This window comes from Balaenoptera musculus, chromosome 10, assembly GCF_009873245.2.
Source record: "Balaenoptera musculus isolate JJ_BM4_2016_0621 chromosome 10, mBalMus1.pri.v3, whole genome shotgun sequence".
Taxonomy (NCBI): domain Eukaryota; kingdom Metazoa; phylum Chordata; class Mammalia; order Artiodactyla; family Balaenopteridae; genus Balaenoptera; species Balaenoptera musculus.
Genome location: NC_045794.1, coordinates 53309386 through 53328157, shown reverse-complemented (window position 1 = coordinate 53328157; position 18772 = coordinate 53309386). Strand labels below are relative to the sequence as shown.

General features: G+C 41.5%; 1 protein-coding gene across 1 annotated transcript in view; it reads right to left on the bottom strand.

The window, feature by feature from the left end:
* IRAK3 (interleukin 1 receptor associated kinase 3) overlaps positions 1-6141 on the bottom strand; it is a 48030-nt gene extending 41889 nt beyond the window's left edge. Inside the window, exon 1 of the mRNA XM_036866928.1 lies at positions 5265-6141. Coding sequence (XP_036722823.1) covers positions 5265-5418 — 154 coding nt within the window. The 5' untranslated portion in view covers positions 5419-6141. The remainder of the gene's footprint in view (positions 1-5264) is intronic.
* Positions 6142-18772: the final 12631 nt, after the last annotated feature.

Sequence of the window (18772 nt, the reverse complement as noted above, 5' to 3'; positions counted from 1 at the left end):
TTTCAGGAGAAAGGAGTGATCAGCTGTGTCAAATAAGATGAAGACTGAGAACTGACTGTTGGATTTAGCCACGGTGACTCTGGACAAGAGGAATTTCAATGGAGCAGTGCAGTTGGGGGTGAAGGCCTGATTGGAGCAGATTCAAGGGAGAATGGAGAAACGGGAGTGTAAACAGCCCTTTTGAGGAATTTTACCATAAAGCGGAACAGAAAAAGGGGTGGTAACTGAAGAGTAGAAGTTTGATCTAGATAGAACATTGTAAGATGTGAGAAATGCCATGGTGGTCAAAAGAACATGGGTTCTACTCCACTTTCAGGGAGGGGAGGCATAACTCTCTATTCCTTAAGTGTGGGCCACACATAGTGACTTCCTTCCAAAGAGCATAATATGGAAAGGGGTGGGAGGTGGCGTGGGGGAAGACTGCTTTTACAGTGTGGAAACCTGATAGACACTACTCCAGCCATGGTTAATGTCAACAGTGATTAGTCATGTAGTGTGTTCCCCTGATAGGATGTAACGAAAATGTCATTCTACCTCTTGTGGTCTGCCTTCCCCAAATCCACAACCTCAGTCTAGTCATGAGAAAAACATCAGACAAATCTCAATTGAGGGACATTCTACAAAACAGTAGATCAGCACTGATCAGTAGTGACCAGTACTCCTCAAAACTGTAAAGGTCATCAAAAACTAGAGAAGTCTGAGAAATTATCACAGCCAAAAGCAGCCAAAGGATACACGATAACTAAATGAAATGTGTGAAATATGATATCCTAGATGGGATCCTGGAAGACAAAAGGGACTTGAGGTAAAAATAAAGGAAATCTGAATAAAGTAAGAACTGTATTTAATAATAATGTATCAATATTGTAACAAATGTACCATACTAATGTAAGATTAATAATGGGAAACTGGATACAGAGTATATGGGAAGGATAGACTATATGAGGACTTTTTGTACTGATACTATCTTCTAAATTTTTCTGTCAATTTAAAACTGTTCTAAGCAATAAAGTCTATTTAAAATTAAAGAAAGACAACAACATAGACTCTGGAGTCTGACAATCTGGTTAGAATCCTAGTCTGCAACATACTAGACTATGATTTGAGGTAGGTTACCTAAATTCTCTGAGAGTCAGTTTTCCTATCTATAAAATGGAAATAGAAAGAGTACCTGTCTCAGAGTTTTTGTGATAAATAATGAGATAATCCATGTAAAGTGCTTAGCACAGAGGGTCTGGCAAATAGTAAGCACTCAAAAGATGGTGGAAATTAAGCGCCAAAAAAAAAAAAAAAAAAAAAAAGATGGTGGCAATTATTAGTATTATTATTGTTTTAAATCTTTACTAAATATTCAAATGCATATTTAATGTGATTTTACATTTAATTTGTTTTAAAGTGATTAATAATAATTTCTATGATAATTTTCTTTCCTTTTTTGAGAGGAAGAAAATTGAATACAACCTATTACATAGTATCTGTAAGCAGGGTTCCTCTCTCATTGTAAGTGTTGAGAGGTTTTACAGTGTGAGCTGCTCCAAACAATTTAAACACTAGTTCAAGGTAACGTAATGAAATCAGTTGTCACCAGAGGCTCTGCATATACGCTATGTCTTTGAGGTAGTTGTAAGATGAATGGCATTTTCTACAGTGGTCCTACTTTCATTGTAAAGCCATAAAATCATCAACATCAACCAGAGAATATATTATCTTGTGTTTACACCATTTTCAATAGCAATAAAATATAAGTGATTTAATGATTAATATGTAGAATGTGTTTAAAGATAGAATTAAGTAGAGTAGTGAAAGACTACAGTAAAGTAATTGTTACAATAAGATGTTATTAAAGAAGAGAATTTGGCCGAAGCAAATGGCTCCTAAACCAGGCTGTGCATCAGATTCAACTGTGGGGCTTGGCAAGAAACAGAAAGATGCTGGACCCTTGACCCAGACCTACTGAATCAACAGCTCCAGGGGTGGGGTCTGGGCATTTGTAGCTTTTAAAGACTGCACAGGTGATTCCTGTTTGTTAACATGCTGTCTACCTTATCCTGTATACACTGATTATACCATATAGGCCACCATATGATCTGCCTTTGTAAACATAGCTTGATATTCACCATTATCAAGAATCATGATAAGCTCGAGAACCAACACTTAGTTTGGTTAATCTCTTCTACCGCTTTTCTCTTCTCTTGCCCATTACTATTACAGTTGCTTTCTATATCGAATTTTGGACCCTCTGTATCCTCAGGCTTTCAGCTGTCCTGAGCATAAAAGAAACTGTCTTCTTGATTCAGTCCTCCAACATTCCCCCTTCCGTCCTCTAAGGTCAAGTTTTCCCTCCCTGCACCTCTTTCCCCCCTTTTTCCTTTCACTGTGCCAATGGGGAAACTCAGCCTATTTAACACAAGCAGTTGCCCTCAACCACCTGGAACGGAGCCAGCCTTCCCTTTCTGCTGAGCCAACAATTCATGAAGCAGCTGGTCCGTTCCAGGTCTCCTTCTAGAGCTCTGGTCCAGACAGCAGGGGCACAAACCCCCTACACAATGAATTATAGCTGGAGTATGAAGGAGTAAACAGTTTAGATTCTTCCCCTATAAGAGAACAAATATACAAAGGAACAATGGCCAGATAGATATACAAACAGAACTCTAACCCACAACATGCATCAACCAGCCCAGGAAGCCAATGTTCTATCTAGAGTAACCAGTCTAGGAAGTCAAACTACTATCTGTAGCAACTAGTCCAGAAAGCCAAACAATAACCCTTATAGCAATTGGCCCAAAATGGCCAAGGCTTCATTAAGAGCTGATAGCTTTCCTAATTTTTGCCCCAATTCCAATTTAGGGCCAACTGGAGAAAGCCAAATATGTACCCTTAATTAAACAGAATTCCCCACTCCTAGTTGGCCTGCATACAGCTTCCCCCATGCCAACAGCCTCCAATCAGGGCATACCTGAAGCCTTCTCTTTTTCAGCTATAAAGCTTTTCCAATCCTCTGCTTGCCTTTGCATCTCAGTCAAATGCAAGCCATGGGAGCTGACTCCCTTGCTTTGAATAAATAGCCTTTGCTTGTTCTCATTTCGGTGGTCTTCATTTATTTCCACTACTAGGAAAATGGGGCTGCATATTTGAAATGGTTCACTGAATGGTTCTTTCATGGCAGAAGTGGCTATACTTCAGGGAGACTGTGAGATGCAGCTGAAAGAACACAGCAGTACTTGTGACCCTGAGGAAGTCATAGAGGGAAATGTAGACAGACTGCAGAGTCTATGTGTTTTTTGTTTTTTGTTTTAATTTTAAATGGACTTTATTGTTTAGAACAGGTGTTTTTTTTTTAAGATTTAATTTTTAATTTTTTTGGCTGCATTGGGTCTTCATTGCTGCACGCAGGCTTTCTCTAGTTGCGGCGAGAGGGGGCTACTCTTCGTTGTGGTACACAGGCTTCTCATTTTGGTGGCTTCTCTTCTTGCAGAGCACGGGCTCTAGGTGCGCGGGCTTCAGTAGTTGTGGCACGTGGGCTCAGTAGTTGTGGCTCTCGGGCTCTAGAACGCAGGCTCAGTAGTTGTGGCGCATGGGCTTAGTTGCTCCGTGGTGTGTGGGATCTTCCCGGACCAGGGCTTGAACCCGTGTTCCCTGCATTGGCAGGTGGATTCTTATCCACTGCACCACCAGGGAAGTCCCAGAACAGATTTAAATATACAGAAAAATTTAGAATATAGTCCAGAGAGTCTTCATATACTTCATCCTTCTTGTATAATCTGCTTCAAGTCCTCCCTTTGCACTTCCCAGCTGTTGACTTGGGCCAGTTACTAAACCAATGTGCACCACAGTTCCCTCACCTGTTCAAACACTGCTGATGATAATAGTGCCTGCCTGACAGGGGCATTGGAAGGGTTTATGAAACAACACAGGTAATGAATGAATATCCGAATTTCAATGCTGAGGGGGGAGGGAGGGAGGGAGAGAGGGGGGTGGGAGAGGAAAGATTCAGCAACACTGAGCTGAACTTCCTGAAAAGGAGCAGTGACCTGGGGCTGAGTACTCACTGTTTTAGATGAGACATATGTTCTTATATTTTCACAGTCTACACCAACCTACTTCACACATTTATGATATCTACTCAGTCCATTCACTAACCATGGACTGGACTAAAAACATTTTTCATTTACAAATTCAGTACCTCTGGAAACCAACAGGTGCAAAAACTGCCATGCCATCATCCATTTCAAAAAGATCTGGTGTGGGAGGGATATCTCTCAAATACATACTAGAAATGTCCATGCTTTCCAGAAATCAGAGTTTTCTGATTTTTACTGAAGGGCTACAATATAAAATTACAGAGCCTATAATGAACAATTCTTATACAACTAGAAACCCTATGCCACATTCCATAAAGTGTGACCATACTGTTCATCAACAACAAATTAAACTTTTTTCCTCCTTGGTCTTCTGCTATTTTTGGTAAGAATAATAGCTATTTCAGAGAATTAAGGCTAAGCCGCTTTGACATATTTGTGTTTATTTTCAACTAACATTAATTGCGACATCATGGGGTATCAAATCTAACCATGAACGCACGTACTTACAGATTTTTGCCTGAATTATTTCTGATCACACTCAACACTTCCAACAGGCCGTTGCTCAACTTTCCAAAGCCTGCATAAAATGAAGTCTTGGAGCCAACTTGCTAGACTAAATTAAAAAGCCACTCTCTAGCCTAAAACTTCATTCCACCAGATTGGGTAAATAAGCAAGATATATTTAATTAAGAAAACTGGGAGCCACGTTAATTACAAATGATGTTTTACTTTAGCATTTCACCTGAAGTGTAATTAAGGGGAGTGCATTGAAAACACCACAGGATAAATATTTTAAAGGTATAAACATGTCTTCATACGAAAATTATATTCTGGGGGTCATTTTGAAAGGACGAGAAGACATCCCACAGGCGTTTCTTATTGAAAATATTCCGAACCAAGCAAGGGAGGAATCGTGGAGAAGCATTAGATGGTTTCACGCGGGGAGCTGGTTTCCCCAAGGCTCCGCTCACTTAAATCTTACCCGAAGTTTCAGGGACGAAGGGGGGAGCTCGGGGGTGGGTCTGGGGAGTCGCTCCCAGTGCGAGCGAGGAAAGCGCGGGTTTGCAGCAACGACCCCCGGAGGCCGCGCAGTCCTGGACCGCGCGGGCCGCACGTCGGACGGAGCGTGCGCGCCGCTGCCCTGCCACCCCTCACGGCCCCCGCCGCCCGGGCCGCACTCACCGAGGCCGCGCCAGCCGAGCGCGCCGTCGCAGCTGTCCAGGACAGCGCAGAGCTCGCCCAGCAGCGCGGGCGGCATGTCGAACAGGAGCGTGTGCGCCGAGAGCGCGCCGCGGGCCCCGCGGCTCCCCGCCGCTGCCGCCGCCGTCCAGGCCATGGCTGGGCTGCTGGAGACGAGGGGCCGGGCCGGAGAGGAACGCGGAGCCCAGGCCTCTCCGCGGAAGCGCGATGCCGTTGCACAACCACGGAAATCCTGTTTCCACGACGGCTGCTAAGACGGCCACTCGCGCGGAGTCCGGGCCGCGCCTGGGCGGGGCCCACGTGACGCACAGCGCCGCTCTCCGGAGAGGACCCTGGGCTCGCCCGGCCCGGCCCGGCGCTGGCTCGCCCGGCCCCGGCTTCCCCCTGTAGGTTGGCTTTCGGTTTTCAACAGTCCTTTCGTTCCTCCGGCTTTGGGACGTGAGTGAAGAGACCAAGCAAAGAGTGAGAGGTGGAGAAAGACCAGAAGCTCAGAACTGATGGAGAGTCCGCCACCCCCTCGACCTGGCCTGGATGGATCTGAGATGACCTGTCATGACTTCTTATTACAAAGTTATTTCGTTTTGTCCTGTTTCTTGAGGAGCACTTGGAAAACCCAGAAAAACTGAAAGAAGAAAATAATCACTCATAGCCCCCCCCCCAGCTGAAGACAACCACTCTAAACGTTTGGCACACTTTCCTCCCAACTTTTACCGAAATTAAACAGGTAAATGTGTATGTCTGAAATAATAATTGGAAAAAGACGAACCTAGATACCAAGAACAGAAAAACATAAGAGAGAACGAAATGAAATAAAAGTGTGGTCGTTTTCTTCTCGAGGCTGTCCTTTCTCCAAAACTGCTATTTGGTTTTCTACCTTCTCTTGTCCATGGGCTTTCCTGATGAAGCATTTTTCGACCACTTTTTCCTTCCTCTAAGTGCTTCACAGCATCTTCCTCTTGCTTTCAACAGGGAGTTTAAGTAAAATTGGCTATTGCTTTGAAATCTTCTACCGTTTATGCTGTAATATCCCACCGCAGGCATGATACGAATGCCACTGCCAAAAAAGAGGGCATGCTTCGAACGTGGTGAGAAAAATCCCAGCCTGAAGGACTGAAGAGTGGACGATGGCTATCCGCTGAAAAATATCAACACCTATTTGCGACCTTTCAGATTTGGACTTTTTGGGAATGACGCCCTCTAGAGATCAACAGTGATGATGCACCATCATTTCGTAGCTACCTGAATTTCCAGGTCGTTCTCAGCTAAAGTATTCCACAAAATGTACTTGAAAATTGGTAAAACCAACATCGTTTGGGCAAGAGTTTCTGTATCCCTGTTTTCAATGTTCAAATGGCTAGAATTTTACAGCCAATCTGTACACGCTTTAGAAGCCCTATACCCCTCAAAGGGACTACCTGAATAAGCTGAGTAACAGAGGCTAATCCAGTAGTTCTTGAATTGCTGGAACAGGGGAGCCAAACTCAAATACGCCAGGGAGCCAGGAAATCGCTGTGGCTGGCTGAGTGAAGCAGTCAGCACGGCCTGCTTTGCCAGATCTTCTGATTTACAGAGAAGGAAGAATTTTATGTGAAAGCCAGACTATGCGAAATCTATGTATAGATTATGTGAAATTTCTTGCATTTTCAATGTTGGCAGTTAGTATCAGACCATGCTTCCTCCCTGTTCCCTAAAACTGTCTTTGACTTTTGAACTTTGTATCATCAGGTTGTATCACTCACTACTCTTCACTGTTGCCATCATCCATTGCTCTCCCCCACCTCAATTTCTCCTTCTCATTTTTAGACTATATAGCTCCTGCTTACTGTAATTCTTTCCAGTGCTAATTTCTTCTTAATCCTTGGTAGTTTAGAATATATGTAAAATAGATGATCTTTCTCATACCCTGGACTCTCAGTTCCTTGATATGTCTTCTCCAGTGATTTTCTCCTCCCCACTATTTCAGCCACTTACTCATCCCCTAGAACTTCTCATTATCAATAACTTCACCCCGTCTGTAAATTCTATTTCATTAATCTGCTCAAGATTCATTAATAGTACATCTCCTATCCTCTAATACTCTGACCCCAACGATCCCTACCCCCGTCTGGATACCAAGTCCAAAATCTTGCCACCTCCTCTCTGGCCCCAACCTCTTGACGTTCTCACTTTTCTCTTTATCCATAAAGTCCACACTCAATTATTATAATCCCTCCCTTGCATATGCTGTCCATTCTCTTGCTCCCCTCTCACTTTGTTGAACTCCCTTGACAAATCTACCATACTGATGAAATCCAGTTTTCCAATTTTGAGCTCTACCCATACACCTGAATGTAGCTGGAAGGGGGAGGGGGAATAAAAACCCTGGTAATTGGACTCAGTTTAAAATCAAAGTCATGGCTCTCAAGTGGGTCCTTTATGCTGCCAGGCAGTCACACTTGTGCCTTTAGTCCATTTACTCTGCTGATCTCCTTGACATCTAGTATGTGGCGTCTCTTTTCTCCTCAATCCCATCACCTTCTCCCCCATCGTCATGCTCAGCTGATGGTCTTGAGAGTACTGATGCACCAGGATCCACAGAATCTTGTTACCACATCGACAGTACCTACCTACATTTGTACTAATATACACTCCCCCTCCCCTCACCTTTTCCATGGATCAATTATCTAGGCTCCTAAATCTAATCTCTTCACTTGGGCACTAGGTCACATCTCCTGTCCCCTACTCAAAGACATTAAGGGCAGCTGTTCTCACGCTCTGCAAAATCAACAATTTCTCACTGTTTACTGGATCAGTTCTATCAGCATACAAATATGAAGTTATTTCTTCCGTCTTAAAACAAACCAAAAAACCTTTTTGATGTCATTGTCCCCTTTGATGCCACAATCATCCCATTTCCTTGCTCCTTTTTGTAGTAAAGAGTTGACTATTTCATCTCTAATTTTTCTCCTTTTATTTTCTCTTAAATCCACTGTAACTAGGGCCATCTGTCCCACCTTACTCCATTAAAACTGCTCTCTTCAGGGTCACCTATGTCCATATCACTGCTGAAGATAATAGTCAAGTTTCAGTCCCCATCTTACTTGACTGACTAGTCGTTTTTGACACGGTTGATCACCCCCTCCTTCTTGTACACTTTCTTCATGTATCTTCCACATTCTGTTACATTTTCCCTGACTTCATTGGTCACCCTTCAGCTTCCCTTGCTGTTCCTCCACTTCTCCCTTAACTCAATGTCGGAGTGCCGCAGGGCTCAGTCCATAGTTCTCTCTATTGACACCCACTCCCTTGGTGATCTCAGGTGGTTTCGAGGCTTTAAATACCAACTATCTACCTAGCATTGCCAAGTGTACCTGTTTAGCCCAGACCTCTCTCTTGAACTTCAGACTCATGTCCAAAACTGAACGCTTGATCATGCCTCCTGAACTTGCCCTTCGACATTCTTCCTCATCTAGGTTACTGCATCCTCCCAGTAGCTTGAACCAAAAACTATAGAGTCATCCTTGGTTCCTCCTTTTCTTCACAGCCCATGTTCAATCCACCAGCAAATCCTGTTGACTCTATTCAGAATATATTTAGAATCTGACACTTTTCTCCACCTCCACAACCACCATCCTGGTTTGAGTCATCACTATGTCTTATCCAGATCACTGTAGTTGTCTCTTAACTAAAAGTAGCTTTCACTATTGCTTCCTACAGGCTTTTCTCAACACTGCAGCCAGATTGATCTTTTTAAATCAAATCTGATTATGCCTCTCCTCTGTTCAGAAACCAAGAATGGCTTCTAATTGCAGTCAGAAGAAAAATCAGATTCTTCATACGTGCTGCATTCTCTCTCCCACTCCCCCTCCACTCTGTTACCCTCTGATCACGATTCCTTGTTCATTCTGCATATCCACACTGACTCCTTGCTGGTCCTTGAACACAGCAGGCAGAATCCCTCATTAGAGCCTTTGTACCTGCTATTCTCTTGCCTGGTATGCTCTTCCCATGTGGCTAAGGTCTACCTTGACCTCCATATTTAAAATTGCTATGGTCCATGTACTCAGATTCAGGCTGGCACGTGACTGGAATTGGCAATGATTTATGGCCGTGGGAACCAAATCTCATTCAGATTTGTCTCTTTCTTGATCTGAATAAGAACAGGCGGCAGCTGCAACCACACAGAGATCAATATTAGAATGAAGTGAGTCTTAAGGATGGTCTAGTGAGAGAAGGAACCAAATGCTTGATAAGGTCATTAACTTGCTCATTTGTTTTATGCCTGGAGAATGTCCTGCTTGCGGACTTATAATTATATGACATAAATTCCCTTATTAAATCAGTTTTTAAACCAAGGATCTTGTCATTTGCAGCTAAATGCATCCTGATTCACTGAACAGACACTTGGTATTACTCCCTGATTTTGCTGAGGGCCTGAACTCTATGGGAGGGAAACTAACCCCTATCCAAAACTGGAGTTCAAATGTACATTTACAGCTATATCTGTGGGATGTGAGATAGGCATGGAAACTGGATTGCAGAGAGAGACAACTGGGTAGCTGAGAGAAAATGAATGCTAGTAGAGAATGATTCTGGCAGTGTGGGTGGAAGCAATGTGAAGTTCATGAGATGTGCCTGAGACTGCGCTAGACGTGCATGAGACTGCACCAGAATCCATGAAGACTCAGACCCACTGCCAGCATACATACTTTCTAGTGAAGAGAGGGCTGTGATGAAACCGCAAAACTGCTTCACACTATGACCTAGCCATTTGCCACGGAATGCTCTCTAGTGCCACCCCTCCTCCTCAAGTTTTGGACCCTAGAAGAAGAAAGTGTTTCCACCCCAGCTGGAGGTAAGAGTAATGAACTGCAAAGATTACAAACGGAGATGCTGAGGAAACCCTGAAGGCCAAAGTGACAATGGCACAGATACATGGTATTATCAGTGGTGAAGCTCCAGCTAAGCACGGGCATCAAAGTCTCAGAAATCTAAAAACAGGTGAGAGAAAGCAGGTGAGGCAAATAACAGCTCTTAATATGTATGAGACAACTATCTTGGTGGCAGCTATTTACCCAGTATCCCTAAGGATGAATGTTCAAAGGACACACAGGCTTGTGGGTCGTAGGGGATTTTCTGGTTTCAGAAATAATTTTTGAAACAAAGATCACTAACCTATCCCATCTTTGAGTTTCATCTCATCCTTGAGCCTTATTCTAGAGGGTCATAGGTGCCCTGGGGTTCAGGAATAGGGTAAAGATCAATAATGGGGTGAGAACATTTGTAGTGTGCATTACTTGGTAATTTTAAAAAGTGAAAGTTCAGTGGTTTCTTGGGCTTTCATCAAAATGACCTCACGAAAATAACATGCAATAATTATTCCCCCAGTTCCTTCTCTCGTTCTCCCTCTCTCCCTCCCTCTCTCTCTCTCTCTCTCTCTCTCTCTATATATATATATATATATATATATTTTTTTTTTTTTTTAAAGAACATTAGGGTTGCATTGTCTTGTAACTCAGCCTTTTCCCATTTAAGGTATCAAAACATTTTTCTAAACATCTATTATTTCACAACATAATAAATACTAAAATTTTAACAATTATCCTTTTAGGGTTGATAGAAAGGATTTGGGGGATTTTATTTTCTTACTTTGTGTTTTCTAAACTTACTAAAGTTAACGTGTTATCTCTATGATTAGAAAACCTTCAACTATAGAAAATAATTTCTTCCAGCACTTTTATGGTTCATCCCATTTCACTATTTCCTTTTCAAATTGTTTTCACAGTATTTTTCATCCCAGAATGTATTTCTAGAATAACTTTTGCCTAACTTGCATGCACACAAACAGAGAGAGGGAGAGGGAGAGAGAAAGAGGGAGGGAGGCAACACTCTGGTGTCTCTTCTTAGAAAGACACTAATCCTATCTGATCAGGGCCCCACCCTGCATGGCTGTTAGCATAACTGGGCCATCTTGGGCCTGTTCAGTTCCTCCTGTCCTTCCACTGACCCTACCTAGGGCTGTACTGTGTAGTGAATCTCTTTTCTGTCATCAAGGGCTTTGTAGTTATTAGATATTGTTTAGTGATCATTAGGTCCAGGTGGCCTCTATGCTCTGTTAGTCCCCAAATGATGAAAAATGTTGCTGACGTATTCCCTGTGCCCTCGAGACTAGTTACCCCTTCATAAATCTTGTTTTAGGAGTACACATCCTGTTTCCAAGCACCTACCCCCATAACCCTATAAAATTGTCCCAATGGCCCCTCAGCTGTGTGGAGTGCAGCTTTGAATGCTTCCAGATTGTTGTCCAACTAATCACACCCTGTGAGTAAGTTACCCTGTAATAAACTGATCCATCGAGTGTATAGAGCTGCCTGCCTCATTTTTCAGTCTCAAAATGCATTCTCAGTTCAGTGGATACTTTTTGTCCCTTCCGTTCTTCAGCACACCCTATGACCTCATTAACCTTAATTGCCTCCTTAGAAACCCCTTCTCCGAATTCAGCCATACTGGGGGTTAGGGCTTCAATATATGAATTGGGGTGGGGGGAATGACACAGATTTCAGTTCATAAGAAACCCTCTGCACGTAAATTCAAGAAACAATGCCACATCATCAGGTTTCAGAGTACACATCCTAACAACACTTGGTCATTAGTTATCTACATTGTGTAGCCTTTCATAGTGGTCATAGTTCCTCTTGTTCCTGTACTGAATTTATTTCATTGTTCTGAACTTTTGAAAGAAAAATGAAAGCTTGCATTTTAATCTGGTGTCTTGATAATGAAAGCAATAACAAGTCTGTATATGAAAATATCCAGCATATTTGGGTCTAAAGATACTAGTAATTTTTCAGATCAAATGGCCTCAGGGCTTATTCTGAGCATTAGACTCTCATCACATCATCTTTCTTGAATTTTTGCCTTTTTTTCCTCTGTGATGATGCTTGGTATTTTCTTCCTATATTCGTGATTGTTTCTTCTGTTTTCCTAACTGACTCTTCCTCTGGCCTGTACTATGCACCCACAGGCTGAATTCTTGGATATTTTTATTCCAGTTGGAGATTTCATATAATTTCATTTTCATCTATTATCTCTATGTGGACTACACTCATATATATATATCTGTGGGTCGTAGGGGATTTTTCTGTGTCTCAATTTCTGCCCTGCAAACCGCACACCAATATTTGTGTCTTCAGCCCTAGCCCGCCCTGCAGACTCCCTTCTCACTCCTGTCTCCAGAATTTATTTATTTCATTTCAGTTTTTTGCTTTCATCTCAAATCAACATGCCCCAAACTGATCATTTTCTGAAAAATCAACTCCTTGTTTCTGGTGACATGGCCAAGGGAACTCTTAGTAATTTTGATTAATTGATTGATATATTCAAAAGAATTTTCTGAGCAACTGCTGTGTCAGACATTGTGCTAGGTGCTATATTTGATAAGTCACAAAATTTTTTCTTCTGTAATGTCTCTCACAAGTGTCTGAGTCTTTTCCAATTTGTCTTTACTAGTTATTTCATGTTTGTGTTTTTTGAGCATCTCTTGCCTGGTGAACCCCTACTTATCCACTGAGACCAGTTGAGAAGTCACCACCTCTGTGTTGTAAATTGACTTGTGTAATACCAAAATATGTGCTTAAATCCTAACCCTTGGTACCTCTAAGTGTGACCATAATTGGAAATAAAGTCTTTGCAGATACAATCAAATTAAGATGGGGTCTTACTGGATGAGGGTGGGCCTTAATCCAGTGACTGGTGTCCTTATAAGAAGAGGGAGATTTAGACATAGAGACACAGAAGGTAGAAGGCCTAGTGCCACTGGAGAGACATGGAACAGATTCTAAGAGCTTCTAGAAGGAACTAACCCCACTGACACCTGGATTTCTGACTTGTGGCCTCCAGAGCTGTGAGAAAAGAAACATCTATTGTTTTAAACCCCAGTTTGTGGTAATTTGTTACAGCAGCCCTAGCAAACTAAAACACTCTATGAGGCCATTTATAACCTCCCCAAAGTTAATCATTCCTTTTTTGGTTCTATAGCACTCAGTACTTATTTCCATCATCACTTTTTGTTGTTGTTGTTATTTCCCCGTGGGCTTGTTGAGGGTTGGAGTGTAGTGGGACAGCCCTAGTCATCTTTGGGTACCTTGCATACTGCTTGGCACAGGGTAATTACTCAACAAATGTCTAACAAATGAAAAAAGTGATGATTTTGCCTCTAGCCAATAATAATTACAGCTATCATTTATTGAGCACTTCCTCTGTACTGGGCACTGTGTCAGTACTTTACATACTGTGTTCCAACTACAATATGCTGATACCAACTGAGTGTATTACAGGTCAATCTAATTCTAATACTCACTACTGGAGTTAGCATGGACCCCACAAGTTAAGGTCAAAGGCCTTCATTTCTGACACTAACTACCCAGAGTTAATACAGGTCCTTCAAGTTAAGGGCTTAGTTCTACATGACTGACCCCACTTCAGATGCCAGCTGCAAGTCTCAGGTATCCCAAATCTACCTGTATTTCTGCCTATTTGACTACATATTTGAGAGTTCCCAGAATCCAGCCCCCACCAATTTGATAATTCACTAGAATGACTCACAGAACTCAGGAAAACACTATACTTATGATGACCATTTTATTATGAAGGACACAAATGAATAGCAAGATGAAGAGGTAAACAGCACAACAGGGTCTAGAAGGGTCCTGAGCTTCCTTGTCCCCTCCAGGTGTACCATCCTCCCAGGACACGGATGCTTTCATCAACCAACAAGCTCCCAGAGCCTCACTGTTTCAGAGTTTTTATCTAGGATTTTGTTACATAAGCATGATCGATTAAATCATCGACCACTTGATTGAATTCAAGATCTAGGAGGGTGTGGCTGAAAGTTCCAACCCTCTAATCACAAGCTTGGTCTTTCTGGTTTGGCCAGCCCTTTCCTTGTAACTATCTCAAGGCCCACCTAAGTCACCTCATGAATTAGCATAAATTCAGATATGGAGGAAAGGGGTTCTTTGTGAATAACAAAAGATACTCTGATCACTCCAGAAATTCCAAGGTTTTTTGAAGCTCTGTGCCAGGAACCGAGAACAAAAACAAAATACATTTTTTATTATACCACACATATGTATTCACATGAGGGCTCCTTGAAGTACGTATCTGTGCCATCTGCATCTTACAGACGAGGAAACTGAGGCTTAACCTCAAAACTGTGTTGCTTCTCTAGCCTAGCTTTCTCCCAATCCATTTTATTTCCAAATTAATCTACATTAAACAGAGATTTCATCACATTACTTCCTTAGTGACTCTCTATTACATAATAAAGTCCTACTATTCAAGTTTCTCTAAAGTCTGTTTCATGGTTGTGTTCATTTCTACCTCTAGCCATGCTTAATGCCTGCTTTTCCTCCCTCCTTCTAACATTCTCCCCATTCCTCAATAACTCTCAAATCCTACCTATTTAGATTCAGTGAGGGTGAGATAGTAGAGCACCTGCTATCACAGAGCTAAGTGCTTTACACATGTTGTCTCCAACGTTACATATGTTAATACTCCAGTAAACCCACAGTTTAGGTGTTCTGATTCTTAGTTTACAGTAGAAAAAAATCTAGGCCTGGAGATATAAGTTTGGGTGCTTGAAAGTTAGTGAGTGATTGAGCTAGGATTCAGACTCAAATTTATTTAGCTCTAAAAGCCCATGCTCTTTTTCTGTAATTCATGAGATTTGTAAACCTCTACTGTTCTGGTCCCTAAACTTGAGTTGTAGATAAAACTCTAAAGATTAAAAAAAAATTTTAAGATAGTAGCAGCTTAAGTCTCTACTTCCTTCAATGTCGAACGCAGATTATTATCTAAAAGCCAAAAAAAAAGAAAAGGTTTTCGAGTCAATCTAGGAATAGGATAGAATTATTATAGTCTGGGAATAATCTAGAAGAGATTTTAGCCTGTAGTTGGTAGAACAAACATATTAAGTGAAAAGGAGGGGAGAAAGAAGAAGAGACAGTAAGAAAGAAGAGGAAAGATGCAGGAAGAGGAGAGATGCAGATAGGTCTTTAAAACCACTGAAATTTGTTTAGATTAGTGACTTTATTTACAAAGCACTTTCTTTGTAATTGCAGCTTTAAAGGAATAGAGGAGGGAATTCCCTGGTGGTACAGTGGTTAGAGCTTTGTGCTCTCACTGCCAAAGGCTGGTGTTCAATCCCTGGTCAGGGAACTAGATCCCACAAGCCGTGTGGCCAAAAAAAAACCAAAACCAAAACCAAAACAATACAAAACCCAACAACAACAAATAAACTTGTTCTTGAAAATATAAGCTTAAAAAAAATAGAGGATACTGAGTTATTGGATTCCATATCTGCAATTAAGTGCTTTATTGTCATAAGATAACTTTCTTATCTAAACTGAGAGGGAGCAAATAACTTTTGTCACTTTTAAAAACACAATTTAAAAATTTTAGTATAATACACAAAACAGTACACAACCCTCAGTATAAACAGCTTGCTACATTATCACAAGTAACCATATGTAATCAGCCATCCCAGAAGTCCTTCTAAGTGCCTTCTCCCAGTTCTTATCCCTTCTTACTCCCCAAAGATAATTTCCTGATGTCTAAGACCACAGGTTAATTTTGCTTGCTTTTTAAAAATTAATTAATTAATTAATTAATTATTGGCTGCATTGGGTCTTTGTTGCTGCATGCGGGCTTCTCATTGCGGTGGCTTCTCTTGTTGCGGAGCACGGGCTCTAGGCGTGTGGGCTCAGCAGTTGTGGCTCGCGGGCCCTAGAGCGCAGGCTCAGTAGTTGTGGCACATGGGCTTAGTTGCTCCGTGGCATGTGGGATCTTCCCAGACCAGGGCTCGAACCCGTATCCCCTGCATTGACAGGCGGATTCTTAACCACTGCGCCGCCAGGGAAGTCCCCTTTTGCTTGCTTTTTAACTTTACATAGAATCTCATAGTGCATATTCTTTGTATTTGGTTTCTTTTGCTTAACATTAGGTTTGTGAAGTTCATTCATGTTGTATATAGTAGTAATTTTTTCATTTTCATTGTAGAAACTATGCAATTATATGAATATACCACAATTTTTTAATCCATTTTACCAACAGTGGTCAGTTGGGTTGTTTCTAGTTGGTCAGTTGGGTTGTTTCTATATCTTTTACAAATATATGTATGCATTTCTGTTGAGGGTATGCTCCATGTAGAAGTGGAATTGCTGAGTCATAGACCTTGTTGTGTATGTTCAGCTTTGGTGGATATTGGCAAACAATTTTCCAAAGGGCTTTCCCCATATACAGTCGCACTAGCAGAGCCAGCTACATAATATGTGGAGCCCAGTGCAAAATAAACATGCGGGGCCCCTTGTTTAAAAGGCAAGGAGAGGTCCCATTAAATGTACTAAAACAGAAAGCTTTTTTGTTTCTTTTGCAGTCTCTTGACTTGCCATGATTTTTTAACTTGCTATTTAATGTCATTTTAAGTAAAGAAAAAAATATCATTTAAAGTTATTAGCACACGTTTTACCATTGATCTTTATATTGTGCAATGCCAGTTTTTTTTGTTTTTTGTTTTTGCAATGCCAGTTTTAAATGCAAACTCATGTGTGGAATCATCAAAATTACATAATTTGTATTTCATAGCTTGTACATGCTTATGTATTTCATTCTTACTTCAACTGTGGAAAAGCTGCATGAAATTAACTCAAAATGTTTTTATTTCATTTCCTGATATGTGCACAATCTACCAACACTCTCTACCTTCAGCTTCCGGATAAGGATGGACTAAAGGGAAAAGAAACTATAGTTGTGCTATCTCTCTTTCCTTCTGTATCTTCGTTTACAGTGTAAGTGGTTGGCTAATGCTGGGAAGTAACACAAATTTTTAAAGTTATGGTAGGATTCCTTTGTCGTTCATGTTTCTTAGAACACCATTCTTTCTGCAAAGTAAGTTCTGGTTGGTAAGGAAAGCTTGGCCTCTTTCAGCTGTCTGCACCCTCCCTCCCTTTCTCTTTACTAAGCTGCAGATGTAACGCATTTATATTGTACTGTTTTGTTTTGCTTTTTCCTTTTTTTTTTGGCCATGCCGTGAGGCTTGTGGGGTCTTAGTTCCCGTACCAGGGATTGAACCGGGCCCTCGGCAGTGAGAGCACAGAGTCCTAACCACTGGACCACCAGGGAATTTCATCTTGTACTGGTTTTCAATCTAGCCTAACTCCCATGCATTACAGGTCTAATAGAATTCTGCACTAATGGGGCTGCCTGAATGCTAAATGCAAATGGTTGGCAAGGAAGAGTGTACACACTTATATATTGTGTGTAACTCTTCTGCTCATGCTCCGTTGTGCTTTCACCTATAAAACACAAGTTCAAAGGAAAAATTATGAAGAATTGCAAAATGGCGACAGTTGAACATTAAGTCAAATGCAAGGTCCTTCTGAAAGCAGGGCCCTATGCAATTGTACAGGTTACATGCCTATGACGCCAGTTCTAGTTTAAGAGTTCCAGTTAATCCACAATCTTTTCAACACTTGGTATTGTCAACCTCTTAACTTTAGTCATTTGGTGAATGTGTAGAGATATCTCATTGTGGCACTGATGTGCATTTCTCTGAACATTGAGGGTAAGCATCTTTTTATATGTTTATTAGTCATTTAGTGTGTGTGTGTGTGTGTGTGTGTGTGTGTGAGTGTGATGCCTGTATGCCTATTTTTCTGTTGGCTGCCTGTCTTTTTTCTTGATTTGTAACAATTGTTTTTATATTCTGGAAAGAAGCATTATGTACATTACATGGGTAGCAAATATCTTCCTCTGTTCTGTGACTTGCTTTTACTCTCTTATAGTGTATTTTGATTACTAGAAGTTCCTCATTTTAATATAGTTTAGTTTGTCAATCTTCTCCTTTGGGGTTAACTGCTAGTTTGTATCTGGTTTCAGAAATCTTTTCTTTCCTCCAAATCATAAAGATATTTTCCTATATATCATCTTCTCAAAGTTTTATTGTTTTGTCTTTCTCATTTAGATCCACAATCCATCTGAAATTTACTTTTTGTAAATGGTAAGAGGTAGGAGATCAAACTTTGCTGATGGTGCTTTTAGTCAATAAGACAATGAGTTTGGACTTTCCTGGTGGCGCAGTGGTTAAGAATCCACCTGCCAATTCAGGGCACACGGGTTTGAGCCCTGGTCCAGGAAGAACCCACATGCTGCAGAGCAGCTAAGCTCGTCTGCCACAACTACTGAGCCTGTGCTCTAGAGCCCGTGAGCCACAATTACGGAGCCCGCGTGCCACAACTACTGAAGCCCGCGTGCCTAGAGCCCATGCTCTGCAACAGGAGAAGCCACTGCAATAAGCCTGTGCACTGCAACGAAAAGTAGCCCCCGCTCGCCGCAACTAGAGAAAAGCTGGAGCGCAGCAACAAAGACCCAACACAGCCAAAAATAAAAAATTAATAAATAAAATAAAATAAAATAAAAGCAAAAGAGTATGACATTAAAAAAAAAATGATGGG